A 27,303-nucleotide genomic window follows, 5' to 3' on the forward strand; every position below is an offset into this window, starting at 1 on the left:
TCCAGACCTCACAGGCACGTCCCGAGCGACCCCGTGACTGCGAGGAGAAGCACGGCACCGTTCTTTCCCTTCGGCCCACGAGGGTGACCAGAGATGGGAGCTAAAGGTCAGCTTTAGCCCTAGGAAGTTCAAACGAAGCAGAAAGCAACCAGCAGAGAGGAAAAGCAGGGCTGGAAACGAGACGGCTTCTCTGCAGGAGAAGGGAGAGCCACAGCAGCTCCCCGAGAAGAGTCCCTATAGCCAAAAAAACCCGGAGCGCACGGAGACAATGCAGGGACCGGACCTGCTCCACCTCCTGCCCCCCAGAGCCCACTCACCCCAAAATTTTGCTGCCCCGTGGGTCATATCATCCCCAAACCCGCAGCTGGAGCGGTTTCCCATGGCTGTGAGCGGTATCAAAACGGGGATCTGAGCAGGGAAGGACTGGGGAGAGCAGCTTTCACTGCCAAATCTCTCCTCCAAACGGCGTGGCCGTTTACCTGGGCGCTGTGGCACAAATATCCAAGGACGCAGAGGATTTTAGGGTTTCCTCACCATTTTTCTTTGCTGCAAGGGGGCTGGAGCCCCAATTCAGCACCTCACCGGGACGCAGAGCATCAGGATGAGCAAGGAAAGGGCAGGCAGCAGCCGAGGCAGGGACGGCCCCCTGCTCGTCAGAGGGTTTATTGGTAAATGGGCTTCACGTAGAAAACAAAATCCCATTAAAAATCCCGTGAAAAATCTTCCGGGTGGAGTTAAAAGGAGGGAGGAGGGAAAAAAAACGACCAAAATGAACGCTATAAAAAGAAACGGGGGGAAAGATGGGGGGAATAAAAAAAAGAGGGAGGAGCTGTGGTGGGGATGGACCCAGCGACGCCTCTCGGGCACAAACACCTCAGTCCATGGGGGAACGAAGGGCTGAGGATGGGGAGGGAGCAAGTCCCAGCAGGGAGCTTCTGCTTTTAGGGCAGGGGGCCCCTCAAGGGACCCCGTGGGGGCACCCCGGGGGGCCTCTGGGCGGGCCGGGGGGGCAGGGGGACCCTCTGGTAGCCGTAGGGTGGGGGGCGAGGGGGGCCGTTGTAGCCGTGGGGAGGCATCAGCGGAGGGGGGCCGCGCATCCCGTGGTGCGGCATGGGGCCGGGGTGACCTGGAGGGACAGAGCAAAGGGGTCAGCACCCGCCCAGCCCACCCAAAACCCCTCCCAAAACCCCACCCTTGGGTGCTGGCCCCACCCCGGGCCCGCAGGTTGGTGGGAGCCCCCTGACCGCGACCCCGGGGGGGCTCGGGGGAGGGATCCTCGCCACACAGGGCTGCCCGGCTGGAGAAAACATCCAAAAACACCCCAAAACATCCCAAAAACACCCAGCGGAGCTGCCCCTCGTGTGTGTGACCCCCCAGGGATGACCCCAAAACTCAAAATTCAGCGCTGGGCAGTGTCTTTTTGTGCCATAATGATGGGTTTTATCCCCCACAGCCCCCGAGGCAGGCAGGTGCCCAGCTCTGAGGGCCACGAGGCTGCCCCTTGCTGCCCCCCCAGGACCCCCAGACTGGGTTAAAGTACGCAGCAGCGCTCAGCACCCCCCCTTTTTTAACCTTCCCCGCTTGGGACATGGGAAAAACTCCCCCAGGCAGCCCTGCCTCCCGCAGGAGAAGCCCCACACCGCAGGGAATCCGAGGAAAACCCCGCTCAGAGCCCCCAGGTCCTGCCCCCAGACACCTCCCCACGAGGAAACAGCACCAGAGGGGACCACAAATCCCCAAAGCCCCCCAGCAGCCTCTCGGGGGGGTCCCACTTACCCATGGGCGACCCGAAATGAGGTCCTCGGGGCGGCATCCCCATGGGAGGGGGGCCGGGGTGCGGCATGCCAGGCGGGGGGCGCGGCGGGGGCTGCCCTCCGGAGCCCGGGGGTCCTGGGTGGTGCTGGCCCATGCCGGGGGGGCCGTGGTGCACCTGCATGGGGGGCATTCCTGGGGGGAAAAAAGGGGAAAAGAAGGGTTAGAAGGGGGGAAAAAGGGAGTTTGTGAGGGTTAAAACATCAGGCGGAGAAACTGTGTAGAGTTTTCTGCTATCAAAACGGAGGGGGGGGAGGAAAAAGCTCTGCCCCAATGCAGGGGGCGAGTTCTGAGGAATAAAGCGGAGGAAATAGCGCTTGGAGAGGAAATAAAAACGTGAAATCTTGCCAGCAAGCACAGTGCGGCCCTTCAAAAGGGTTCAGAGAGAAACCACCCCCCTCGGGGGTCTCAGGCAGGGCCCCCAGCAATGACCTCAAAACGTGCTCGGCGTGGCTGCGTCCCTCCCACCCTCTTTTTTTTGTTGTTTCCCTACAATTTTATCCTTTTTCACCCCAATCCACAAATCCTTTCCTCCTGAGGAGCCCGAGAGCCCGGCGCAGCTCTGCAGCGAGGCAAGCCGAGGGTAATTGGCTGGCTGAAGGCTGGAAAAGCAGCTTGAGGTCGGGGAGAGCAGCAGCCAGCTGCTCACAGAGCGCCCTAATCAGCCCTGACCACGATCCCGAGCCAGGGGCTGCTTGAGAGCAGGCAGGAGGAGAAGAAATTCAAGCAGGGTTCTTTTTTTCCCCCCTCTTTTTCTCAAACCGACGCCAATTTCCCTGAATTTCTGCGCTCCAGACTGCAGCCTGGATGTCTGGGGCTAAAAATGGGAGGGAAGCAGAGAAAACATTTTGTTCTCGCCGCTCCAACGAGCTCCCGGCTGGCGGAGCCGCAGGCTGCGCTGGGGAGGTTCACACCTCACGCAGGAATCAAGAGCTGGAGGAAAACAAAAACGCCTCGGAGCCTCCTCTGCAGCCTCCCAGCACAGCACCGGGGACTCCTGAAGCTGAACCCGGTCTCGTTTTCGCCTCGGCAGCTCGAGGGAACTCAAATCAAGGAGGGAATTATCCCCTAAATTACCTCCCGAAAACCCCACTGAGTTATTTCTGCACCTTTCAGCCCGGGGAGCTCAGGCTGCTGCTCAGCAGCCAACTGTGGATCTTCCCCCCTGAGCTCTCTGCCCGCCCTACCACACACAGCAGCCGATTTTTCCCCGTTTTACCCCAAAAAACACCTCGGGGAAGAAAGCAGAGGGGGGATTTACGCAAGGACACCCTGCAGCAGAAAGGGATTTGGGCTTCCCGAGCTCGCAGCTTACCTGGGTGATGCATCCCGCCGGGGGGGAAGGGGTGAGGGTGAGGGGGGTGCCCGCCGCTGGGTGCAGCCCCCGAGGGGGGGCCGGGGGCTCCTGCTCCTGGTGGCATCGGGGGGGGCGGCATGGCAGGGGGCATGCCGGGGGGCAGCGCTCCGGGGGGAGGCACCGGCGGGGGGAACGATCCTGGCGGGGGGAGGCCTGGAAGAGAGAGAAGGAGAGAGGGTTTGGTTGGGTGCAGCATGAAAAAAGTTTAAAAAAGGAACAAAAACCAACAAAAACGGGCAACTGGGGAGGAGACTGAACACACAAACGGCCACAGCGACCAGAAAACGACCAGAAAAGGACCAAAAAACACCCAAAAAACCCCTCGGGGTGAAGCAGGAGCTCAGGATCCGACCATTGGGTGCTGAGCCAGGTGGGTGCCAGGGACCTGCTGCCCCCCCAACCCCTCCCCAGCCCACTCTGCAGCCCGCTGCTGCCACAAACCCCCACAGGAGCCCCAAAACCCCCCCCTTCCCACCCAACAGGACACAGAACCCCCTCCCCACCACCCCTACCCACCCGGAGGGGTGACCCCGGGGCCCAGCGAGGTGACCACGGGGGTGGGGACCGAGGGCGGAGGGGGGGCGTCGGCGAAGAGCTGGTGGGGCCGATCCGCCTGCGAGAGGGGGTTTTGGGCTGCCAGCAGGCGCTCGGCCGCCGAGCCGTGCCGCTCGCCCTTGGAATCCTTCTTGAAGGCGTAGGAGACGGTGATGGGGCGGTTGCAGAGGTACTGCCCGTTCATGGCCTCGATGGCGGCGTCGGAGGCGTCGAAGCTGGCGAAGTTGATGAAGGCGTAGCCCTTGGAGTTGCCCGTGTCGGGGTCCCGCATGATTTTGGGCGTCTGCAGGATGACCCCGAAGGCGCTGAAGGTGTCGTAGAGCAGCTTCTCGTCGATCTCGGGGTCCAGGTTGCCGATGAAGATGTTGGCCCCCACGTCCAGGTTCTTGTTGTGGGCCGAGGCTTTGTTGACGCGGATCGGTTTCCCGTACAGCTTGATCATGTTCATGATCTTGATGGCGTAATCCGCGTCCTCCTCGCTGAGGAACTCCACGAACCCATAGCCTGCAACGAGGCAGAGGTTGAGGAAGGGGCAGAAGCACAGCCTCGGGCTCCTCCCTGCTGCCTCCGACCCTGCTTATTTTAAAAACAGAGCCCAAGAGCAGCGATCTGCCCTGCTAAGCACCCACCCCTCACCTCCCTGCAGGGCCTCGATGTGCTTCGTGCAGTGAGGGGCCCAGAAATGAGCGCAGCACCCCAGGTGCGGCCTCACAGGACGAGGGGGAACGGGCTAAAGATGCACCAGGGGAGGTTTAGGTTGGATCTGAGGAAGAACTTCTTTACAGAAAGGGTTGGGAGGCATTGGGACGGGCTGCCCAGGGAAGTGGTGGAGTCTCCATCCCTGGAGGTCTTTAAAAGCCGTTTAGATGTAGAGTTTAGGGATATGGTTTAGCGGAGGGCTGTTGGTGTTAGATCAGAGCTTGGACTCGGTGATCTTGGAGGTTTCTTCCAGCCTAGGTGATTCTGTGACACTCACCGCCCTGCACTACTCCTGACACAACCAGGATGCCGCTGGCCTTTCTGCCCACCTGGGCACGCTGCTGACCAACACCCCAGCCCCTTTCCCCTTTCCCTCTGCCCCATTTCCAGCCCCCCTGCCCCCACCCTGCAGCCCTACACAGGGTCCCTGTGCCCCAAGAGCAGCACCCAGCACTTGGCCGTGTTAAACCTCACCCTGTTACCCTCGATCCACCCCCCCCAGCCCCCTGCAGGCCTGTTGCCCCCCAGCACCCCCCCCTCAGCCCCAGCTCCCCCTCCCCCCCCCCCCCCCGGAGCCCCCTCACCTTGGTGCTGCCCGGTGACCCGGTCCTTGGGCATGTGCGTGTTGACCACGGGCCCGGCCTGGAGGAAGAGCTCCCACAGCAGCGGCTCGCTCACCTTCTCGTCCAGGCCCCCCACGTACACGGTGGCGTCTGAGGGGGGCACAGAGCGAGCACCCCCGTCAGGAGGAGGCGGCGGCGGGGGTAGGCCGCGGCCTAGCGGGACGCCGCAGCTCGGCCTCCCGAGCCCGGACCCCCCGAGGGTGAACCGTGAGGGGAAGCTGAAGGTGCCCAGCCCCCGTCGACCTCCCCCCGGCCCCGCCGCCGCTCCCCTCCCGGTCCCGCCGCTCACCCTGGTTCCGCTCCGAGATGGGCCCCGCCGCCATCTTGGCCCGCTCCCGCCGCCGGGACGGAAACTACGTAACGCGGCGCAACGCAAGTTGCGTAGCGAGGGGTGACGCCAGGCGCGTAACGCAAGCAGCGTAACGCGACGGCCGGGAGTCTACGCGATCTACGTAACGCAGCGCGATGTGAGCCGCGTAACGCAAGCTGCGTAACGCAGCGGAAAGTAAACGGCGTAACGGTGCAAAATGTGACATGCGTCACGTAATCTACGTAACGCAGCGCAAAGTAATATATGCAACGCAAACTACGTAGTTCAGCCCGTTTAACCTGCGTAACGGAACGCATGTAACGTAACCTACGTAATGCAGCAAGAGATAACCCATGTAACGCAAGCTACGTAGGGCAACGCTGCGTAACATGCGTAACGCAGCACAAGGCAGTCTAAGGAACGTAATTTACGTAACGCAAGCTACGTAACGCTACGCAGCGCCTCGCGCCGTGACGTCAGCGCCAGGCGCTAGCCCCGCCCCCTCGCGGCCGGCCGGAAATGGCGTCGGCGCCATGTTGGGGCCGGGCCTGTTATGTCGCGATAGCCCCCGCCGCGATATGCGGCGATATCGCCCCCCGCGGCCGGCAGCACGGCTGGGACCGGGCACCCCCACCCCAGCCCAGAGCCCCCAGCCCGGGTCGTTCACTCAGAGCCACGCCGCAGTGCCCGCAGAGCCGCTTTATTGAGCTCCCCGACATAAATCGCGATAAAAAGTGCAAACCGCCGCGTGCGGGCGAGATCCCGACACAAACCTCGATAAAAGTGCACGGCCCGGGGCTGCCGGCGCTCAGAGCCCCCTTTTCCTCTTCACAGCCCCGGCAGCCCAGCCGAGCCCTGGGGTCCCTGCCCCTCCCATATCGCGACAGTGTGTCGCTGACAGGGGCGTGGCGCTGGGCCCCCAGCAAAGCTCGGCCCCTGTGGGAGCAAAGCGACCCCGCGGCGGGGCGGAGGCGCGGCCCTGGGGTGGTGAGCCCAGCCCCGAGGCACATGGAGGTAGCAAGGATTTTAAGGCAAAAAAAGGGAAAATCGGCTGTGCTGGGGCGCCCGCGGCACCCCTGGGGTGCTCAGCCTCTTCCAGAGCAGCCGGGGAGCAGCGTGGAAGGAACTGGCCCCAAAAAGCCTGCGTCAGCCCCAAAAAGCAAACGCTGGCCCCAAAAGCCTGCAACGGCCCCAAAAAGCAAGCGCTGGCCCCAAAACGCTGCAAAACAGCCCCAAAAAGCTGTCCCCAGCCCCAAAAGCCCCAGGAGCCCCGGCGAGGAGCAGGGAGGCAGCAGTAGAGAGGCCACGAGGCGCTTTGGGGGCTGTTCCCCCCCAAAAAAACCCCACAGGGGAGCCTTGGGGTCACCCCCCCCGTGAGGGGCCGGCTCTGTCCCGCTGCTGTCGCGACTTATCGCGACGGTGCCAGGGGGCTGCCGGCGGCCCTGGTGCGGGGTCCCTGGGCTTGCCAGGCGCTGAGGCGGTCCTGGAGCAGCGTCAGCTCCTCCGCCAGCCCGGCCGGGGAGGGGGGCGAAGCGGCCGTGCTGCGGGGGGGGGGCACCCGTTAGGACGGACGGACACGGGGGGCAGGGTGGGACCCCAAAACCCCATCCCGCACAGGCTGGGGGGGGGCAGGAATCTGATCCGAGAGGGGGAGACCCTCGGGGGGGCGCCCACCTGGGGGCCCCAGCACCGCGCAGCCCCCCCGGGACTCAGTTTCCCCCCCTTGGACCCAGTTGCCCCCCCAGGGACCCAACTTCCCCCGTAGGACCCTATTCCCCCCCCCCCATAACCCAATTTCCCCCCTTGTGACCCCGTTTCCCCCCCCATGACTCACTTTCCCCCCACTTCTCCCCCCAGCACCCCCCGGACCCCCCCAGCCCCCTTTTTCCCCCCCAGCTCCCTTTTTCCCCCCCTAGCCCCCTTTCCCCCCCCCCCCAGACCCCCTCTATCCCCCTTTTTCCCCCCCAGCCCCTTTTTTTCCCCTCCCCAGCCCCCTTTTTGCCCCCCAGCCCCTTTTTTCCCCCCTCCAGACCCCCCCAGACCCCTTTCCCCCCCGACCCCCTCCATATCCCCCTTTTCTCCCCCCAAACCCCTTTTCCCCCCCATCCCCTCTTTCCCCCCCCCGACCTCCCCCAGACCCTTTTTCCCCCCCATAGCCCCCTTTTCCCCCCCAGCCCCCTTTTTGCCCCCCAGACCCTCCCCAGACCCCTTTTTCCCCCCCCCCCAGACCCCCTCCAGCCCCCTTTTCCCCCCCTAAGCCCCCTTTTCCCCCCCCCCCCCAGACCCCCTCCAGCCCCCTTTTCCCCCCCTAAGCCCCCTTTTCCCCCCCCCCAACCCCCTTTTCCCCCCCCCACCTGGCTCTCGGGCAGGCCCCGCAGGTAGCAGCGACGCCAGAGCCGCACCGAGGGTCCCGCGGCGCAGGGCAGGAGCAGCCCCCGGGGGGGCTCGGGGATGGGGCTGCCCCCAGAGCCCCCCCCCCGTTCGCTGAGGCTCTCCAGGGAGGGGGCCCAGCGCAGCAACCGGGGGGGGGGGCGGCCGCTGCGCCACGGGAGGGGCTGGGGGCACAGCGAGCCCTTGGCCAACGCCAACACCTCCCCGGCCCCCCCGCCTGGCCAGGAATCGGGGGGCTGGGAAATGGGGGAAAAAACGAGGAGTTAGGGGAAAAAGGGGTGGAAAAGGTGGTGGTTGGGGAAAATGGGGAGAAAAAATAGGGGTTAGGGTAAAAAGGGGGGGGGGGAAATGGGGGTTAGGGAAAATGGGGAAAAAAATGGGGTTGGGGTAAAAAGGGGGTGGAAAAGCAGGTAGATAGGGAAAATGGGGGGAAATCCAGTGGTTAGGGTAAAAAGGGGGTGGAAGAGACGGGGGTTAGGGAAAATGGGGGAAAAAATAGGGGTTTGGGTAAAAAGGGGGTGGAAAAAATGGGGGTTAGGGAAAATGGGGAAAAAAATGCAGGGGGGGCTCGAGCACCCACATCCCCCCCCAGACCCCCCCTTGGCTCACCGTGGCCGTGGTTTGGGGGTTCTCGGTGTCGGGGGGGCTCAGGGTGCCGCCCCCCCCCGCCGGGTTCCGAAATCTCGCCCGCTGCTGGGGGCTGTAGCGCAGCGCCCAGTCCCAAACTGGGGGCAGGCGGCTGCCCGGGGGGGGGTCCCAGCAGCCGTTCACCGGCGTGTAGGTCTGGCCGCGGGGCTGCTGCTGCGGGGAGGGGAGAAATAACGGGGTGAACCCCAAAAAAAATTTGGGGAAAGGGGGGAATTTAGGGCACGGATGGGGAAACCGAGGCAGGGCGCCAACCGCGAGCTGGATGCAGCCACTTTGGGGGGGCGAGGAGGATTCCCAGCCCCCCTAAACCTTATGGAGGGGTTTCGGGGGGGTCGCCGAGCCCCTGACCCCGCTCACCGGGCCGCCGCGGCCCCGTTGGCGCTGGCAGGTGAAGAGGAAGGTGCCGCAGTAGGGCTGGAAGGCGCCGTCGTGTAGGGCCAGCAGGAACGCCTCGGTGAAGCCGAAAGCCGCCGGGAACTGGCGCACCAGCTGCCACGTGCAGTCCAGGAACAACGGGAACACCGGCGCCTGGGGGGGGGTCCCGAGCCGTCACCCCCCATCTCCGAGGGATTTGGGGGATTTCGGATGGATTTAAGGGTTTTTTTGGGGGGTCGCCCACCTCCTCCCGGGGGTTGCCGCGCCGCAGCCCGAGGCGGCGGGGAAAGGGGTGGCCGGCGGCGACCCACTCGCGCTGCACCAGGCTCTGGAAACCGGGGAGGGTCCGGGCGTGGGGGTCGGCCAGGAGCTGCACCAAGGAGGCCAGCAGGCAGTTGAGGTCGCGGTCGGAAGGTTCTGGAATGGTGAAAAATTAGGGGGTGGGGGCGGTTTTTGGGGTGCCCCCCCCTCCCCGATCCGTCTCGCCGCGCCGCCCGGTTCTACCTTGCAGGAGGACGCAGCAGCGGCGCCCCGCCAGCAGCGATGCCACCTCCACGGCTTTCCTCAAGCAGGCGCTGGGGTGAAGAGGGGTGCGGGGGGGGGTCAGGGCACCCCAAAATATTGCCCCCGCCTGCCTGGGGGGGTCTCCATCCCCCCCCACACCAAACCGTGGGATCGGGGTAGCCACCCCTCCACCGCGGCGCCTCGTCACCCTGCGGCTGCTGGGGGTGATGGGGGGACCCCAAAACGGGGTGGGGGGGCCAAACGGGGTGGGGTGGGGAGAATTTTGAGGGTCGCACCCCAAAATCGCCCCACGCTCACCGCACGTGGTCCAGCCAGCGCGTCGCCTCCAGCGCCGACAGCCACTTCTCCTCGGGCGCCGCGCCTGCGCCGTGCGGGCAAAAGGAGGGGGGGGTCAGGGCAGGGCGAGGAGCTTTGGGGTGTCCCCCCCCACGCCCCAAAACCCCAGAATGAGCTCTGGGGAACCCCAATGTCCCCGTCCCCCTCTCACCGTGCAGGCAGAGCGCCCACAGCTTGAGGTGGGCGAGTTGGATGTCGGTCAGGGTGGGCAGCTCGGCGGTGTCGGCCAGCACGCACGGCCCGTGGCCAGCACGCAGCAGCGCCTCCAGGCACCTGGGTGAGGGGGGGGGACACGGAAAATTTACCCCCCCGTCCTCTCCTCGGGCTGGGAAGCATCCCCGAAACTTCACGACCCGGCCCCAAAATCCTTGCCAAGGATAGGGGGGGGCTCACCTCACGTCCTCGCTGCCCGGCTCCGAAGCCGCGTGGAAGCCGGCGGATCTCAGCAGGTCGCTGCCGCCCGGGTGGTGCCAGCACAGCCGCTGCGGGCGAGACGGGGACGGGGGGGGGGACAGGGGGACACCCCCCAGGTCACCCCTCCCTCGGCAGCACCCCAATTCCTCCCTCCCGCCCCGGCACTCACGGGCACGCGGCGCTCCTCGAAGTGGGCGAACGTCCGCTTCAGGTCGTGGTCCAGGAGCCCGCTGGGCACCCACAGGTAGCGGGGCAGGCTGTGGGCAAATTGGGGGGCGGGGGGCAGGGGGTGTGTGGGGTGGGTGCCCCCCACCCCCAAAAAGCGGGGTGGGGGCCGGCAGCCCCTCGGAGCCCTACCTGGGGGCCATGTCGAAGCGCTCGTTGATGGCGCTCACCCTCCAGCCCGCAGCGCCCTGGCGCTTCAGCTCCTTCTCCCAGTCGAGGAGGCTCTCGAAGAGCAGGGTGGGGGCCGAGCCTTCCTCATCATCACCCTCCTCCTCCTCCTCCTCTTCATCCTCCTCCTCCTCCTCCGGCTTGGTTTCTGCCCAGCAGCTGCTGTCCCCGCTGTCCCATGGCCACGTGGCCGTCTCCCGCGCCTTGGCGATGGCGTTGGCCAACTGCGGAGAGGAGCGAGGGGACGGGGACGGCGTGTGAGCCCCCCACCCCTTAAAATTAAACCCGGGGTCTCCCCCCCCCCCAGCTCACCCGGTACGCCTGTGGGGCCAGCCCGTTCTCGTGGAAGTGGAAGCGCAGCAGGCGGAAATCCCGGCAGAAAATCAGCAGCTCCTCGGGGATGAACTTGAGGGTGGAGGCGGCCGTCAGCACCTTGGCCTTGGTGAAGCTGCTGCCTGCAGCGGGATGGGGGCGGCCGTCAGCACCCACCGAGCCCCCCCCCCCGACTCCATTTGTCCCACCTGGGTGCTGTTTCCCCCCTCCCGGTCCTTTACCTGCCACCAGCTTGCGGATGCAGGGCAGGGCCACGTTGTGCTCGCTCTGCAGCGGGGCGACGGAGCCGGGAGGCTGCAGGGGATTTGGGGATTTGGGGATTTGGGGAGCCGTCCCCGTACCCCAAAAGGCAACGGGGCCGCAGCCGGGACCCCACGGCCTCCGTCCAGCCGGTGCCGTGACCCGCGGCAGCCCCTGTGCCCCCCCCTCGGTCCTGCAGCGAGGAGTTCCCCGGGTGGGGGGGGAATGGGGTTCGCGGTTCTGCGTCCAAGGGGAGAGGGGGGGGACGGGGATGGGGTCGGGAACGTGGCCGGGATGGGGATGGGATGAAGCAGGGGTGCAGCCGGGATGGGATCAGTGTGGGGTCAGGATGGGGCTGGGGTCAGGATGGGGCTGGGTTTGGGGTCGGGATGGGGCTGGGGCTGGGATGGGGCTGGGTTTGGGGTCGGGATGGGGCTGGGGCTGGGATCAGGATGGGGCCGGGATTGGGGTTAGGATGGGGCTGGGTTTGGGGTCAGGATGGGTTTGGGGTCGGGATGGGGCCAGGATTCCACTGGGATCGAAGCAGGATGGGGTCAGGATGTGCTGGGGCTGGGGCTGGGATGCAGCTGAGATGGGATCAGGACACGGCCGCGTTGGGGCCGGCTGGGGACGGGGCTGCAGCCAGCAGAGGGTCAGGACCGGGATTTGGGACCAGGAGGCAGCGAGGTCGGGGTTGGGGCGGAGGGGATGCATCCGGACTGAGCTGCCAGGGATCTTTTTGGGGGGGGGTCACGGGGGGGTCCCCACCTGCACGCCATGCCCGGGGGCGGCCAGGAAGGCGACGCGGAGGTTGGTGCAGACCAAGGTGCCCGGCACGGAGCCGTCCCCTTCGCGGCACCGCAGCCGCACGCCCGCAGCCTCCTCCAGCACCACCTCCCCTGCGGGACGGGGCCGGTTGGCCTCCGGCGAGGAGGGGGCTCACGGGGGGGTGCCCCCACCATGCCCCCCACCACACCCCCAACACCCAGGGGGGTCTCTGCAGGCTGTAGGTGACCCCCCCTAACACCCCCCTCGCCATCGGTCCCCGTGTCCCCGGCCTCCCCCCCCTGTGCCCCCCTTGGCGACCCCAAGGCTCCGGCACCGCGGAGGCCCCCGGCATCCGGCCACCTGCCCGCGGCCGGCGGAGGCTCGGTGACGGAGGCTCCTACCTGGGAGGCCGGGGAAGGCCGAGCGGCTGCCTCCCATCTCCCCGTTCATGGCGGAGGACTTTGCCCGCCCGGGCGGGACGGGAAAGGGCCGGGAAGGAGAGCGGGGAACCCGAGGAGGCAGCAACCGCCCCGTTTCGGCCGCCCGCGGCCCCCCCGGCATCCCGCGGCCTCCGCTCCCCGAGCGAGGCCGGCTCCTGGCAGCGGGAGGCCAGGGCGGAGCGGAGGCGGCGGCGGCAGCGCGGGGCTCGCCGCCAGCCTCAGTTTCCCCCCGCGGTATTGGAGGGGGGGGGGGGAAGGTGTTCAATGAGTGGGGCAAGGAGGGAAGGGGGGGCCCCCCTGTGGGCATGGGGGGGGGCTCCGAGCAAGGTCCCGGCACCCCCAAAGGGATGTGGGGAGCTGGGGGGCATGGGGGGGTGACGGCTCCCTGAACCCCCAAAGGGATGCGGGGTGCTGGGGGTGCGGGGGGCACGCAGCTCCTGGCACCCCAAAAATGATGCCTGGTGCTGGGGGGGCACGCGGCTCCCTGGATGCCTGGTGCTGGGGGGATGCACTGGAGAAGGGACGCCCGGTACTGGGGACGTGCGGGGGGGACCTGCAGCTCCTGGCACCCCAAAAGGCATCACTGGTGCCAGAGGGGGGTGCACAGCTCCTGGCACCCCACAGGGGGCTCACGGTGCTGGGGGGAGGACACGCAGCTCCCTAAATCCTATAAGGGCTGCAGCAGGGGATGCTCAGCTCCCCACACCCCATAAGGAGCTGGAGGAAGGGCTCTCAGCTCCCCAAACCCCACAAGGGACCCGTGCAAATCCGGCATTCACCCGGTCCCGTTCGGGTGCCCCCGTCCCGTCCCCACACCTTCCCCTGGGGGCACCCCAAGGCTCCCGCAGGCTCCCCACGGAGGCCAAGCGGCGGTGCCGGGGAGGATCGAGGCGCTCCGTGACTCATCGCTGAGGCATCGCCAGCTCCTCCCAACCCCGGAAAAGCTGCCGCTGGCCGTGCCGTGCCAAGCGGCACCGCGTGGGCCCCCCTTGGGGGGCTCCGGGGGTCCTGACCCCGCTCCCGGCAGCAGGTGGAACCCCCAGGGACCCCAAAAGCCAACCCCGCTGGCTCAGCCCCTCTGGCCAGGGCAGGATTGGGGTGGCCGAGATCCAAGAACTGGCACCGGCTAAACCTTGGGAAGGCGTCGGAGCACTAAAATCCTATTTGGGGCCCTTTTTGCCTCCAGCTTTTTGGGGGAGCCTCAGCGTCGTGCACCCCAATTTTCCACCTGGAGGAAAATCACCCAGCAGCACAGCCCCAGGGCCCCCGGGGGGGGGGCTTGGATGGGTCCCCAGCTCCAGCACCTTGCAGATGAGAAGAATTTCCTGCGGGGCTTGGGGCCAGGAACCAGCTCCAAGGCCAGGGATCGGCGCTGGGGCAGCCTCTGCGCCAGCTCGGGGTCAGCCCAGGCCGTGGGGCTGCCCCGAAAGCTGCAGGAAAATTGGCGAGCCGGCACCGACGTGGCGCTGAGCACGGCCCTGGGAGGAAGGGAAAGTGCCAAGGGCAAGAATAAAAAAAAATCCCACTGCTCTAGGGGCTGGGGGGAGGCAAAGAAACCCCGCAGGAACCTGCTCTGAGCTCCCCCGACCCCACAGGGGCTCTCAGCGCCCGGGAGCACCACGGCACGTTTCCAACCGGCCCCAAAACCTCACCCCGCGTCCCCCAGCCAGCAAACACCCCAAACACCCCCCAATTTGCATTATTAAGGGCACAAAGGGGGGAAGCAGCCTGCTTTGGGGTTTGGAAGCAGCTCCAAGATGTGGGGAGCTCGATGGCACCGGGACACCCCCGGGACGTCCCCGAAAGGGAGGCACGGGGCTGGGGGCCATCAGCAGAATCCTTCCTTGGGCTCCCAGCCAGGCCTGGCTGCAGCGTGGGGGCAGGTGGATGGAGCAATAACTGCAATAATTGGCATTTTTTTCTGCCCCACAGGAGGGAGCGGAGCCGTCCCACCCAGCCCGGGGCGCCCCCGTAACGCCCCACGGTTAAAATCCAGGGGTGCTGCACCCGGAGCCGGGGCGAAGCCTCCGAGCGTTGGCCAAAGTCCTGCGAGTCCACGCGGGGATCAATCCAGCTGCTGCACCCAGACCTTTGCTCTTCGCCCCGCTGATGCCTTCTGAACCCAAACCTGCACCCAGAAACCCCGTTTCACCCCCAAAATAGCGCCACGGGGAGGAAGAGGGTGCAGGCGTGCACGGCCCCGGGGCTGGATGGAGCCGGCCGCAGCTCCGTGGGTTTTCCTAATTTCGGAACCCGCCGAAGCAGCCGGCGTTGGCAAGGAGCTGGATTTTATCACCACGCCGTGCTAAGCCTTTGGGTGGGTTTTAAATCCTTCGCCTGACCGCCCCAAAACACCGGGGGAAGGCCCCTCCAGAAGGGGGACGAGGGATGTGACCAGGGCTGGAGCAGCAGCTGGGGGGGGTCCCCTTTAAAAGCAGCCCCCCAGGGAGCACCCAAAGAGAAGAAATTCTCCCCAAACTCCCCGTATGGATGGGAAAAGCCAAGAAACCCAACACGTCCCCAAAAAACAGTTGGGGGGGGGACGTGGTGGAAGGGTCTGGAGTGGGGGCGACGCTCGTCCCGAGGTGAAGGAAGGAGGCACGGCCGCCGGCGGTGGTAATTAGTCGAACGTCGTTTATTGTCAGTGAATCTAGGGTAGCATAAATGAAGGGTGCCGTGAACAGCCCGATTACAACGCGCCATCTAGTGCTCAGTACAGCAGTGCTCGAACAAGGAGTAGAAATCGCCAACCCGATATTAATTTAAAAAAAAAAAAAAAAAAAGGATTTTGCGGATAAACGGTTGCAGAATTAATTCAGGTCACCTCTAGTGCGATGGGTGAAGACCGGAGCATCCCCCCCCAACACCTCCCTGGGGGACATTACGGAGCTTGTTTGGGGAGCCCGGGCGAGACGGGGCCAAAACCCAGGCTGCAGGACGGGAGCCGGGGCTAAGACAAAACAAAAATGGCCCAAAAGGGTCGTGGACCTTTACTGCAGGAGGGCCAGGCTGTGCAGAACCCCCCAGGTCCCGATGGCAGCAAAGTTTCTTCCCATTACACCGCTAAGGGCACTTGTTTCGAGACCTTGGGATCGAGTCGCAGCCTCCCCTTCCCCGTCTCCTTCGCACGCCGGCGGGGCAAATACAGGAGAAAAACCCTCGGTGGTTTGGTGCCTCCCACCCCCCTTAAAAAAAAAAAGGTACCAAAAATATATCGAGCCCCTAAAATACATCAAAACCCTCAAATACGGCGTGGGCAGGGGCTTTAGCGTGGTTACGGAAAGGAACGGGTGGTTGGTAAATGTCTTCCAATAAATATATAAGTTGTATTTAATAGAAAAAAAAATCAATCATTAGTTTCACCATAAAGGAAACAAAAATGACCTGAAAAAATCCTTAGCAGTACTGAAGAAACGCGGCCGATTCCCTCGATTCGGTGAGTAAGGCAGGAAGGTTTGGGCTCAGGGATGCTCGGGGAACAGCTGAGATTCTGCACTTCGTAGAAAAAATACTCTTTGCTATTTTACTCTTTTCATTGGAAACCTAATTTTGCCTGAAGTTGTGTTTTTTTTCCCCCGTTTTGACTTTAAAAAAGCTACGAACTGTAGTGACGGCGATAAAAACGGCAGATCGAGCACAAGCCACGGGGCTGGGCTTCAAAACCGACCCCAAAACGGGGAATTGGGGAATTAATTTGGGGGGAACTTCGCCCCTCACCTCCACCCCCAGGGTCCCGGGGCTGCGGCCGTCGGGGATCCGCGGCCAAACCTCACCGGCAGGGCCACGGCATCAGCAGTGGGCACAAAGCACTCGTCCAAAATCCCCTTTTCTCCCCCAAAAACCCTCAGGAGGAGGAGGAGCAGCAGCTCCGGCTGACACCGGCTGCTCCGCATGGACCCCTCGGGTGGGTTGGGGTTGGCCGAAATGGGGACAATTCTCCCCAAAAAAGCAGGAGAGGGGCAGCGATTTGTGCCTTCTGTCCTCCCCTGCCTGTGATTTTGGGTGGGGGGCACGGAGCGGCCCCGCTCCTCGTGCTCTCGGCAGCCCCCAAAGGATTCTGCTGCTCTGGGGCACAGGAAAAAGAAGAGGCAGAAAGTGATCCCCGCACACCAAGTTGGGTTTTGTTTCATTTTTTTAAAATAAAACCACTTGGGTTTGTTGATATTTGGGTTACACCAGCGGATTGATGCGGGGTGACCGGGGGCAGAGCCGCCGGCACGGAACCGACCACGTGCGCTCTCGCCCCTGCAGTGAATCCAACGCACCTGAAGCCAACCCCAGGGAGAAATTCGCCTCCTTGCATCACTCCAGGATCAGAGCACGCCCAAAAACACTCACCCTGAACACCTCCCCGACCGCATGCCAGCCCCACGGCCCCACGCTGCTGGGAAAAGGGACCCTAAAGAAAACCCCACCTGCATCGACCTTACTTCAGTGCCCCTTTGGCAGCCGGGCAAGGCTTATCTTAAAGCCAAAAGCAGCCATCTCCGACAGGAAAAGCCTTATTTTGGGGCTGGGTTGGTTTTTTTTAGACGTACTTTAAACCTTTAAAACTTGTACGTTAGAAGAAAGCCTTAGTGTATTTGTGAGAACAAGGCTTCAGGTGAGTCCCCAGTGTTAAGTACACTTTCACCCTCTCTGCCCCTTTCTCTTTTCCCTTCTCCCCGTGGCGGGCGGGGGGGGGGATCAGCGCGGGAAGGGATTGCATAGTTTGGTGCCTTTTGAAAAAAAACAAAAAAAACGAAAAACCAAAAAACGAGGGAATGTTGTAAAGCTTTGACTCATCAGCGTAATTCACGTTTTATTTCCACGCGGTCAAATGCTGAACTTTTTGCTCTATACAGGACTGGAACGAGGATCGAGTCCAGTTCGGGATCTACAGTTACAAAAAAAGATCTGTGCAAACATTGCAGTGCTAAAGTTACACCCGCCCCGAAAAACGGGGAGCTCGGGGCAGCGCTCGTGCCGCGCCGCGGGGCTCGGCCGGGGAGGAGGGGACGTAGTGGATGGACCACAGCGAGTGTGGGAGGAACGCAGGAACGGGTTCGTTATTCTTACATTTCACTCTTTAGCCCTATTATCAAAAATATCTTTAATATTACTCAGCCTAAGGTCAGTTAACGTGGCTCAGCAAAATGGAGCCGAGTTAATTCTATTCAGCAGAACAGAGGTAGTATGGAAGTAGCTTGCTCAAGTAGAAAGAGTTATCGTGTGTGTGTGGCCACGCACAGCTGTAAGCTAAGGGCAGCCCGGTGCAGATTTACCTCCCGGTGCCTCGGGGCGCTCTTTGTCCTCCCTGCTTCTCCACGCCGTCGGTTATTGCTGGGTGGAGACACTGACCTCGTTTCTCCGTCGATTCTAAGTCGCTTCGACTGTACCGGTAACGGTTCTGCACAGCGCTTCTGCAGGAAAACTCAAAGCCACTCAGCGCTGTGACCACCCCGTCCCCCTCCCACCCCAAGAAGAATTTGAAAGTAAGGTTTAAAAACAAAAGAGCCGAGCCCCTCGGAAGGGCAGCGCCCCGAGCCCGCTGCTGCGGGGTGCTGGGAGACGTCCGCTGGGCTCAGACGAGTTCAAACCGAAAACAAAAACAAAATAAAATAAAATAAAATAACGTCCTCTTCCGACTAAGCTCCTCTCAGTACCAGAAAACATCACGTAAAATAAAAGCGGTGTTAAAAAAAAAAAAAGAAAAAAAAGAAATTAAAACCTCTCGATTCAAAGGTCTGAGACTTTCTAAACTGAAATTGCTGGGGCATTTTTCGCTCGATTCGGGAGAAGCGCTACGAGAAGTGAGGGTGGAGCCCGGCCGGGGGACCCGTGGGGCGCTCGCTGCCCCCCGAAGCTTTGGTCTGGATGGGCGGCGAGGAGCCCCCACACCTCGTGCTCCGACCTCAGCTCGCCCTCCACGGCGGCTGGCTAACCCCAGCCCGGCTGGCTACCGAGCCCCCCTGGCTAACCCGAGCCCCCCCTGGCTAACCAGAGCCCCCCCTGGCTAACCAGAGCCCATCCAAGGCGCCCGTGCTCGTGGCGAGGCCGCGGGGAGGAGGGCATCGCGCTCCTCAGCCCGGCCAGGCTCCTGCCACCTCCCTCCTTCCACAGACAGGGAGAGGAGCGTGGGGAGGGGAGGGGGGGAACTCCGGGCGTTATTGCAGCCCCCACGTGCCACGGGTCCGAAGAGCAGCGCGGGCACAGAGCGCTCAGAACCTGTGCACCAGAGCCTCCCGCTCCTTGCGCTTCAGCTCCTCCCTGTAGCAGCAGGAGCAGAAGTTGCCGGTTTCTGGGTGCCCGTAGAAGCTGCAGTTGGGCTGCTTGCATTTGGTCTGCTGGACGTTATAAAGAGCCCGGCCCCTGCTTTTGTCCGCTCCTTTCTGCGAGCCGTCCTGCTCCGCGTGCTCCCGGCAGCCGTTGCTGTGCGGGGCCGAACCGCCAGGTCCCTCGCGCTCCGCCGCCGGGAAACCGGGCTGAGAATCCGTGTCCGTGGGGGAAAATCGCCCGGCGTGGGATGGGCTGGAGGAGTGGGGGCTCGGCCGGGGCTGGCCGCAGTGCCTGGGGAGGGTGGCGTAAGGGGGGAGGCTGCTGCAGGGCCCCCCCGCGACCTGGCGCCGGCCGTCGGGGAAGCCGGGGGGGTGAGATCCTTCGGTGCTGCTGGCCACCGAGGGCCGGGGGAAGGTGAAGACGCCCGAGTAGCTGGAGGGAAAAGCTGCCATCTTCGCGCCCAGGGCCAAATCCGGGGTCTGGATGGCGTAAGCAGGAGGCGGCTGGGGGTACGCGGGGCTGAGCATCGCCTCCTCGCCCTTGTGGGCGTTCAGCTCCGGCTCCAGCCTCTTGGCGGGGGCAGCGCTTGCCAGCGCCTTCTTCTCTGCCTCCTTTTGCTTCTGCTCGGCCAAAAAGCGCTCCTCGGCGTCCAGCAGGTACTGCTGGATCATCTCCTCCTGGTACTGGAGCCTGTTGCTGGTCTTGAGGTGACCGGCGAAGATGAACTTGCGCTCTCCCTGCATGGCAGCCCGGAGGATGCTGAGGCTCAGCCTCACGTCGTTGCTGTACTTGTAGGGGTCCGACGGCTTCTCGGGGGCTGCTTTCCCTGGGCAGGTTTTCTCCACGGGAGCCGACAAGTCTCCTTGGGAAGATTCCTCTTTGCTTCCTTTCCTTGACTTCAAGGATCCCTTCTTTTTCTTCTCCAAGGTATCTCCCTGCCCGTTGCTCACGCCTCCCTTCATACTTTTGCTGTGCATCAACCCTCCCATGTTCTTTTTTAGCTTACTTCCCAAAGTCTTGCCAAAGCTGCCCAGCTTGTTAGCAACCGAGTCTGCTCGTTTTTTATCCTTTTCCTTGTCCTTTTCTCGGTCTTTCTTTGGTTTCTCTTTGTCCTTGCAACCCCTGCTGCCGCCGTTGCTCGCCGAACTGCTGCAGACCGACTCCTTGTCGGACTCCCCTGACTCCGCAGCTGATCGAGCGTCGTCTCCTGCAGAGGCTGTGGGGGATTCTGGCTGGGCCAGAGGCGCCTAGGGAGAAAGAAAACACATATCAAAGTCAGGTAAGTTCCTCAGATAAACCTTTTCAGGCTGAAGGTGAAATAATGGAGAGGCAAGCACTCGCTAGGAGAACAGAGGGGACAAGTGGTGGCTCTCAGATCCGGAGTTATTTCGTGTCAGCGCTGCAGCCAAGGAGCAACCCGCAGAATTCAGCACATGCCCTGGCCGTGTGCTGCTTTCAGACAGATCAGAACAGCTCACGTGTAAGTTTGGGGAGTTTTCTCCGAAAGAGAGGAGGAGAAAAAAGCAACGCAAACAATAAAAAGCTAACAAACAAAGAAATCCTTCGCGCCTGGCAGCCCGGTGACACTGCTAAGGCTGCTGCCACGGGGATGTTGGAAGCAGGCAGAAGTTCCCAGAGCTCCACGAGTCAGTCCCGACAACGAAAGGTCCCAGGAAAATTACAGTCAAGCCGCAAGTCAGCTTCTGGTGGCCACAAACCAACAGTTTGTGTTTGTCTTGGAATAGGCAGCAGCCGGCCTCGCTGCCAGACACCTACACAGCAGGCTGCGCCGCTCAGCAGGACGTGCGAGGGCTGAGCTTCAGCTTTGCAGGAAGGACAAAAACAGGCAGGAAAAGCTCGAGAGAAACGCGCAGGCACAAAAACACGAGTTGTTTGTCTGCTCGGAGCTGCGCTTGCTGCCTCTTCCAATGGAAGCACAGACAACCTCACGTGAAGGAGGGCTGGGGAGATGACGACTTCGCTCCCGCTGGGCCCTTGCAGAAGGGGGGCTTAAATAATTAAAGAAAACCCCCCTCGTCTCCTTACCTGCGTGTCACAAGGCAGCGTGATCCATTTAACATTCATGTAGCTGTGCAGCAAGTGCAGCTTGGCTTCCAACGATAGCGTCACACTAAAATTTGAAACAAGCACAAGAAGTCAGAGTCAAGTTTTACCAAGGCATTTGCCTGTTGTATTTATGTTAAAATGCATGTTTTAACAGGTAAAAACCATCAAGGCAGCAGCAATACAAAAGGTAACATTTTTGAAGCCTTTTAATTAAAAAGAAAATGAATAAGTAAGAAGATTCCTGTATGTCAGAATCGGGTTTGCTACAAATTAATACCAACCTGGCAAATAATCTTACAGGTACACGAGACGAGTAACAAAAAAGCAGATGTCACAGATCTAAACAGAGCTAGTTTCAAAATGATTTTCCTCTCCACAAAAACAACTTCAGAAAAGAAAAGCAAAGATGTTTTCTCAACAATTTCCATTTGTCATTTTGTTTCCATCAAAAACACACAGTATTTCCTATCAGTTTTAAAAAAAACAAACTCAAAACGAAGTATCTGTACCGCGCAATACCGTGTCGCTAAAACCTGCCCTGAGCTTTAATAAACGTGCTGATCTTGGAGGTTTTTACGTTTCCTAACCCGAAGTCATATGATGGCCAAGTCATGCTTCCAGCTCTCCGACCACGACGCCCACTGTTGGTGACTCCTGGCTCAATAACAGGAAATTTGCTGCTACCAAACCGTGCCGCAGCTCGCCCGTGGTCTGAGCCCAAACCAGGACGGGTGTCTGCCTGCAAGCATCCCTCCGGCTCCTGGGGCTCACGGGCAAAGGTATTTGTTCTCTCTGAGGATGCAGGAAGGGTAAAATGCACCTTTTTGTGCTGGAGAACACAGGCTACAATCCCTGACCCTCCTTATCGAAGCCGATAAGATGTCACCACCCTTCCCAAAATATACCAAAACACTCAGGACATCAGAAAAAAAAAGGAAAAAAAAAAGAAAAAGCTGCTCTGTCTGCACTGAGTAGGTTCATACCCCAGCACGACTTCCACCCAGACACAAGAAACCCCCCAGTGCTCGTGATAAAGACCGAACCGCGCGGCTGCGACCGCTCCGGCGTGCAGACAACCGACCTGGCCAGCTTGACGTTGTCACTGTCGTCTTTCCCCCACTGCCAATCCTTCCCGGGATCCACGGCGAAGTGCACGGGAAGCAGCTTATGCTCGGAGTCTGTCAGGGGGATCACAGCTGCGGGAGGAGGAGAACAGAAAGCCCACTTACTGCCCGAATTGACGAGGTTTGGCACGCTGCGCCCAGGCGACAGCGCCTGTCACTTCTGCGCCGCGTCTCCCATCAGTCGCCCGAACTGCAGTTGACACAGAAGCCTGACGTCGATCTCCAGCATGCTCCCCACATAAATTAAGCTTTCTTCACATCACCCTCTTCCTCCAGCCTGTCTCAACCCCATGAGAAGGCAACTTTTCACAGCATCAGCAGCCGAGCTCGGGGCGATCCCCAAAAACGGTGTCGGTTCTGCCGGTGGCGCGCCGAAGCGTGCACAAGGGCTGCTGTGACTGCCAGGCTCAGGGCGTAAATCACTGGGCTTGTTCATCACCTACCTTGATCTTTCGTGGGTTCCTTCTGCTCCATGGATACCAGGGCAGAGAAATGGGCTTGGTCGTACGCCAGAACCAGAGGGGAGCGATGGCATTTGTTGGCTGGAACTTCCAGGGGAAGATAGATGCCTCCAAAGGGAATAGGGGCAAAGGCTGGAAAGAAATCGGGCTGATTAGTTTTCATAATAGGTCGAAGAGTTAAGACTTGTTTATCCTGAAACTGCTCCAGGACAGGCTGTTTCACTTCTAGGTTTTACCTGCAATTAGCTATCAACTTGAGGGGCAAAAAAAGAAAAACAAAACAAAAACAAACCCCAACCAGACATCCGTTTTATATCAGGAGGAACACAGTTGCAGGATGAATCTGTAGGTTCTACAAAAGCCTCCACACACAAAAAAACAACTTAAATTTGCACACAGAGTGATGGTAATTGATGAATCTTTTCTGACAGGAAATTAAGTCTGCTAGTGGAAAATACTACATGCAGGGAACGGAATTTCCCATCTGTACACACGCGTAGGGGCACAAGAAGATGAAAAGTCAGTGTGAAAAGGCAGCAGATCAGCCGGTGATGCTCAGCTCTGTGGCTCATAGCCTCCAGCACAGTCACACCCAGCCCCATGCTCATCGACAGCTGAAAATCAGGCTCCACGGAGCAGAAAGAGCCCGTGGCAGCAGTGTACAGGCAATAAACAGCCTGAGCACGCACAATTAATAAAGACAAACGAGTGCAATTCTTACCTTCTCCCCCCGAGTCCCGCAGCATCGTGTCTGCCACCACTACTATGGGTCTCTTCAGCACGTGGGCCAGGACAAAGACGTGAAACTCCTCCAGGCTCTCGTACACAGGTTCCTCGGAGCTTTCAACGCTGGGAAACAAGAAATAAATCAATTTTTCACCCTCTGTGCACTTAATCATTGCTTTTAAAGACAGGAAGCGTTCTTTACAGGCAACAGCACGGACTTGGATCATATTAACGGCATTAAGTTTCATCTTTCCTCTAATTTCGTATTTTAGACCCAGAGACAGATCCAAAAAATGTCCTATTCTGAGGCAAGGGTTTGTTTCCAGGAAATACCACATTGCTGCTTGGCACTTCTTGGAGGCTCTTATCTAAAGAACCTCAAAAGTTGTGTTTGTTTGGGATAGCTGCAGCGATAAAGTGCCCTTGAAACACCGAGGGAGAGAGAACACTGCAGAAATTCTCAGCTTTTGTTTATCGCTCTCATTTTGGAGCCAACAACATGATGAAACGTGAGAAAAGATTAGGTTTTTGTTCAATTCTGGAAAAAGAGCTTTTACCCCACAAAAGGGGTCAGGCAGCATTTAGAGAGATGGCTTTCCATAACATTTTAATGGATGTTTTCATTGTTTTTCACAATCCTTCAACCCTCCCCTTAAAACCCTCCCATACAAGCGGGACCAAAGCAGCAAATCCCTCTGCTGCTCCCAGCCAGGTCCCTGGACCTGCCCTCGGGAAAATTATTCCAAGCTTTACATTTACGGAAGATATTCCCTTTGGTTTTAACCCCTGTCCCATGTTCATTATGGCCACCTAAGCCCTGGACACCCCAGCCAGAAGGCTGGAAAGCCTCCCAGCCACTTTGCTCCACGTACCCCCCGCAGTTGCCTCCGTTGGTGCCGTAGTGCACGCGGGGCTCGCTGGAGGCCAGCTTGATCAGCTCGTTCCACTCCTTCTGCCACTCCTCTTCGGTGTAAACCAGACCAGACTGGGAAAGGAACGACAGAACAGAGTCCTCAACGTGAGTTTTTTTTCCCCAAATTCTGTAGCAATGCTTTGTACACGCAGCCATAACATCTCTCTATGGATTTATGCAAAAATAATCAATATTTTACGCAAAAAAAAAAGCTAAACTGAGGGAGGGTGGTCTGGACAATCAGGGTGGGAGGTGGGCTGTGAATTGGCTGAAGGAAAGAAGCCAGAGGGTTGGTACTGGGACGAGCGCTGCTCAATGTATTCATCGATGACTTGAAGGAGGGAATGGAGTAGGGGATTGGGCTGGGGGATCTTCCAGGGCCCCTCCCAACCCCTAAATTCTGTGATTCTGTGAAAAAAAAAAAGCACACAGCCCTCACATTCCCTGATTCTGTGAAAAAAAAAAGCACACATTTCCCAGTCAGCAGTTTCAAGCCAGCAGGGAGATAATCTGCCTAAAATGAAGAGTTTTCAGCCTGGTGGGGTGGAAATAAACATTTCAACCCCCAAAACGAGAGGAAATCTTTCCTCTTACTCTAACTGCTCCAGTATTACAACTGACATAACCTACAGCCAAGCGCCAGTGGGAGGATGAGGACAGGACCGGCTAAAGTTTGCCTTTAGAAGTTATTTTCCTTCCTTACTGAGCTATGAAAACAAAAGAAAGGCACCGTAACGCCCAGAAGGATCCGACACAAGGCTCGCTGGGGTATTTTAACACACTTGATCCTTTTTTAGCTCTCCAAAGAGGCACAAGGCCCATAGCACAGGCAAGACCCGGTGGATAATTATAAGAGTGGGATGCGTTTTTTCTGCCACTGCAGATTCTTTTCTGAACTGCAGTCAAGCTGAGTTGTTTATCCCTTCAGTCCTTTCTTGTTTGTCCATGCACTCAAACCGAGGTTTTACTCACATTTCCTGAGCATGCAAACATCAACTCTGCAGTCACACCACGTGAACCACGAGACCCCCAAAATCAGCGCAAGGGAAGCCCCTGCAAAGCACGGCCCTTTCCTCAAAAAGCTGCTCTTCTGCTCGATGGAGAAGCTTTCCAACACGGTCCCAAGGAGTTAAAGGGCTCGTTAAGCCTTATTAATCCCAAATGAGGGGAGAAATACCTCAAAACACAAAGCTACACTTGAGCCTGCCATGTTAAGGCCACGAGGCAAGCTGCTGAAACTGGCACGAGGAAGAGCAGAGAGCCCTGCCCTCCTCCTCTCTTCCTGGGCTCCAGCATCCAAACACAACATCCTCAGCCCTCGAAGCTGCCAAGAAAGCCTTCAAGCCACGAACCAGAAGCAGCTGACAGCCCAGCCGGCTCCCTGCTCGTTCAGTAAGGCATTAATTAAGTTTCCCTGCTCCTGGTTAAGCCTCCAGTGGGACTTCTTTCATCATCGATCTGAGCGTAAAGCAAAGAGAGGGAGGAGAATTGTACCCAGAGTGGGTTAGGCAAGCCGGAGCAGCTTCCATCACCCTGGGCTGCCTCTTTCCAAATTTATTTGGAAAGGAAAAGCTCCTAATCCCCGACTTCCAGCCAACCCCTTACACAGTACCTGCCACACCGGCTGAAGCTGGACTGCTGCACCTGACTGCAGGCACCACCTACACCCGCCTGCCTCCAAGAAGCTTCTGCCGAGGGTTATTAGAAGGGAAGGACACAAATGAGCCCGCACGCCGAGTATTTTCAAGCCCTTTAAGGTCTGCAAGTCCCAGTGCGTTGCTGGTGGCTAGTTCTGGAGGTAGCCCTGAGCACGCAGTTTAAGGAGATGCAACAAAAGCGTGCTTTTAATAGCAGCCAAACCTCCAATTATTTATCGACGACTTTGTTTCAAACAGGGAAATAGCTCTTTTTTTTTTTTTTTTTTACAGCCTGTCGAGATGCTAATCTCCGTGCCCTTCCAAAAATAAAAAGGAAGTTGGAAAGTAAACACCATCCTTCAGTGTCAGGTGGAAACAAAAAAGTTTACTCTGCTCACACAACACCACGGCGCGATTTGGGGACATCTGGTAACTTTCCGCCTTGACAAAGCCACGGCCCTGCTGTCGGGGGGGAGCACATCGCAGCTTTGAGGAGCCTTTCATGTGGCGAGCTCGCCGTTTCCTTTTTTAGTGGCGGAGGCTGCTCCACGCCTCGACAGAGGCGCAGCTTTGTGATCTTATCTCAGGAGAGACCTACACGACAGCTCTTCTTTTCTCCTAAAAACACAGCAGCGATCGTGCCCTGGCACTGCCAGCAACGCCCTCGCAGCCTGGACGAGGCTGGATCTTCGGGGAGCGGTGACGTTTGTTTTCCATCAGCAGTGGACGTAACACTGAGCCAATAAAGGGGTTTTCCTCCCTTGTAATAAAGAGCATTTCACCAAAGCTTCACAGCCATAATTTAGAGGGGAGGATATTTCTCATCACGGCATGGCCGAGTGCTGCAAGCCACAAACTTGCCCAAAATTCAAGACCTTTTTTTTTGTTTGTTTTTCCTCCCTACGGGATGTTTTCTCAGGATTTTCCCCTCTGCTCCTAGGACCGCGTTCAGTTCCTACCTCCTTGTTCTGCTGCGTTTGCTGCCAGCGCCACCTCCGCTTCAGGGCTTCCCTTTCCACACCTTTATCCATTAAGGTATAAAGGGATTTGCGAAGCATGAGATCTCTATCGTGGAAACCCCACATACCTGCACAGAGAGGGGGGGGGGAGGAAAAAGCAGCAGAGGATTAGCGAGAGCTGGCGTTTCCCCATCTTCTTCTGCTATCTCATGGCTGAACTCCTACAACCTGCCACAAAACCAAGGGAAGTGGTAAATTGGGAAACAAGGGCAGAGAAATGTGAGGTGAGCAGGGCCAAACCGGGGAAAAAATTCAACAGCCCCCAGCCCCCTGTCCAAAGCCTGCCTTTCCCACCCGCAGCGAGTTTTTACGCGGCTAAAAGCGGCAGCTGCTGCCTTCAGCTCTAAGGAATGTCCCAGATGAAGCAAAATATTTGTTCATGAAATCACACGGTGCTTTCCGCCGGGCTGATGTGTCGAGGGCAAATTTAGACCAGGTGAAACAAGGCTGTGGTTTTGCTGCGTCTGAGCAGAGCCGGCCACACGAAGGAAATGCCCAACCCGGGTGATTTAGAAGTCTAGAAACCTCCAAAAAGGTTGTCATGTTCGACAAGGTGAAGTCACAGGAGGCAAACCCAGGCCCTGGAAACTTCCCCACTCTGCGGGGCCACTCTGCGGTGTGAACAAGCTCCTTACCAGGGTCGGAGGGAACCATGTGGCTATTTTTCCAGTCCTGCACCCTACAAGGCTCTTACCCAGGGAGGCGGCGTGCAGCAGGCAGTTCCCGTCCCCCGTGGTGGCCAGGGGGAGCAGCCGCTGGCAGCTGGGGTCCACGTTCGCCCACCAGTTCAGGCGACCTGGGGAGATAGCGGAGAGCGTGAAAACGGGGCCCGTTAACGCGCCGCGGGGCCGTTGGGTTCATCTGCTCAAAAAGGGAAAA

General features: G+C 59.8%; 3 protein-coding genes across 3 annotated transcripts in view; all 3 read right to left on the reverse strand.

The window, feature by feature from the left end:
- Nucleotides 1–939: 939 nt before the first annotated feature.
- On the reverse strand, nt 940–5,495 carry SF3B4 (splicing factor 3b subunit 4). Its single transcript, XM_068662957.1, has 6 exons — nt 5,336–5,495; nt 5,008–5,136; nt 3,686–4,228; nt 3,128–3,322; nt 1,777–1,947; nt 940–1,126 (listed from the first exon to the last, which is right to left on the reverse strand). The coding sequence occupies exons 1-6, from the start codon at nt 5,367–5,369 to the stop codon at nt 942–944; spliced, it is 1,257 nt and encodes a 418-aa protein (XP_068519058.1). The 5' UTR covers nt 5,370–5,495; the 3' UTR covers nt 940–941.
- A 1,122-nt stretch (nt 5,496–6,617) lies between these two features.
- Nucleotides 6,618–12,420, reverse strand: MTMR11 (myotubularin related protein 11). The gene is given in 16 exon segments (XM_068662955.1): nt 6,618–6,881; nt 6,883–6,897; nt 7,711–7,983; nt 8,357–8,548; nt 8,753–8,923; nt 9,015–9,187; nt 9,275–9,345; nt 9,593–9,656; nt 9,783–9,904; nt 10,025–10,113; nt 10,215–10,302; nt 10,403–10,662; nt 10,751–10,893; nt 10,993–11,065; nt 11,780–11,910; nt 12,181–12,420. Coding segments are annotated over 16 exon segments (2,142 nt in total). The 5' UTR covers nt 12,341–12,420; the 3' UTR covers nt 6,618–6,764.
- A 4,563-nt stretch (nt 12,421–16,983) lies between these two features.
- Nucleotides 16,984–27,303, reverse strand: part of OTUD7B (OTU deubiquitinase 7B) — a 31,359-nt gene continuing 21,039 nt past the window's right edge. Inside the window, exons 5-12 of the mRNA XM_068662954.1 lie at nt 27,119–27,220; nt 26,365–26,492; nt 23,728–23,840; nt 22,851–22,978; nt 22,112–22,261; nt 21,626–21,740; nt 20,524–20,608; nt 16,984–19,724 (exon numbers count right to left, since the gene is read on the reverse strand). Coding sequence (XP_068519055.1) covers nt 18,420–19,724; nt 20,524–20,608; nt 21,626–21,740; nt 22,112–22,261; nt 22,851–22,978; nt 23,728–23,840; nt 26,365–26,492; nt 27,119–27,220 — 2,126 coding nt within the window. The 3' untranslated portion in view covers nt 16,984–18,419. The remainder of the gene's footprint in view (nt 19,725–20,523; nt 20,609–21,625; nt 21,741–22,111; nt 22,262–22,850; nt 22,979–23,727; nt 23,841–26,364; nt 26,493–27,118; nt 27,221–27,303) is intronic.

The sequence above is a fragment of the Anas acuta genome, chromosome 28 (genome assembly GCF_963932015.1).
Source record: "Anas acuta chromosome 28, bAnaAcu1.1, whole genome shotgun sequence".
NCBI classification, from domain to species: domain Eukaryota; kingdom Metazoa; phylum Chordata; class Aves; order Anseriformes; family Anatidae; genus Anas; species Anas acuta.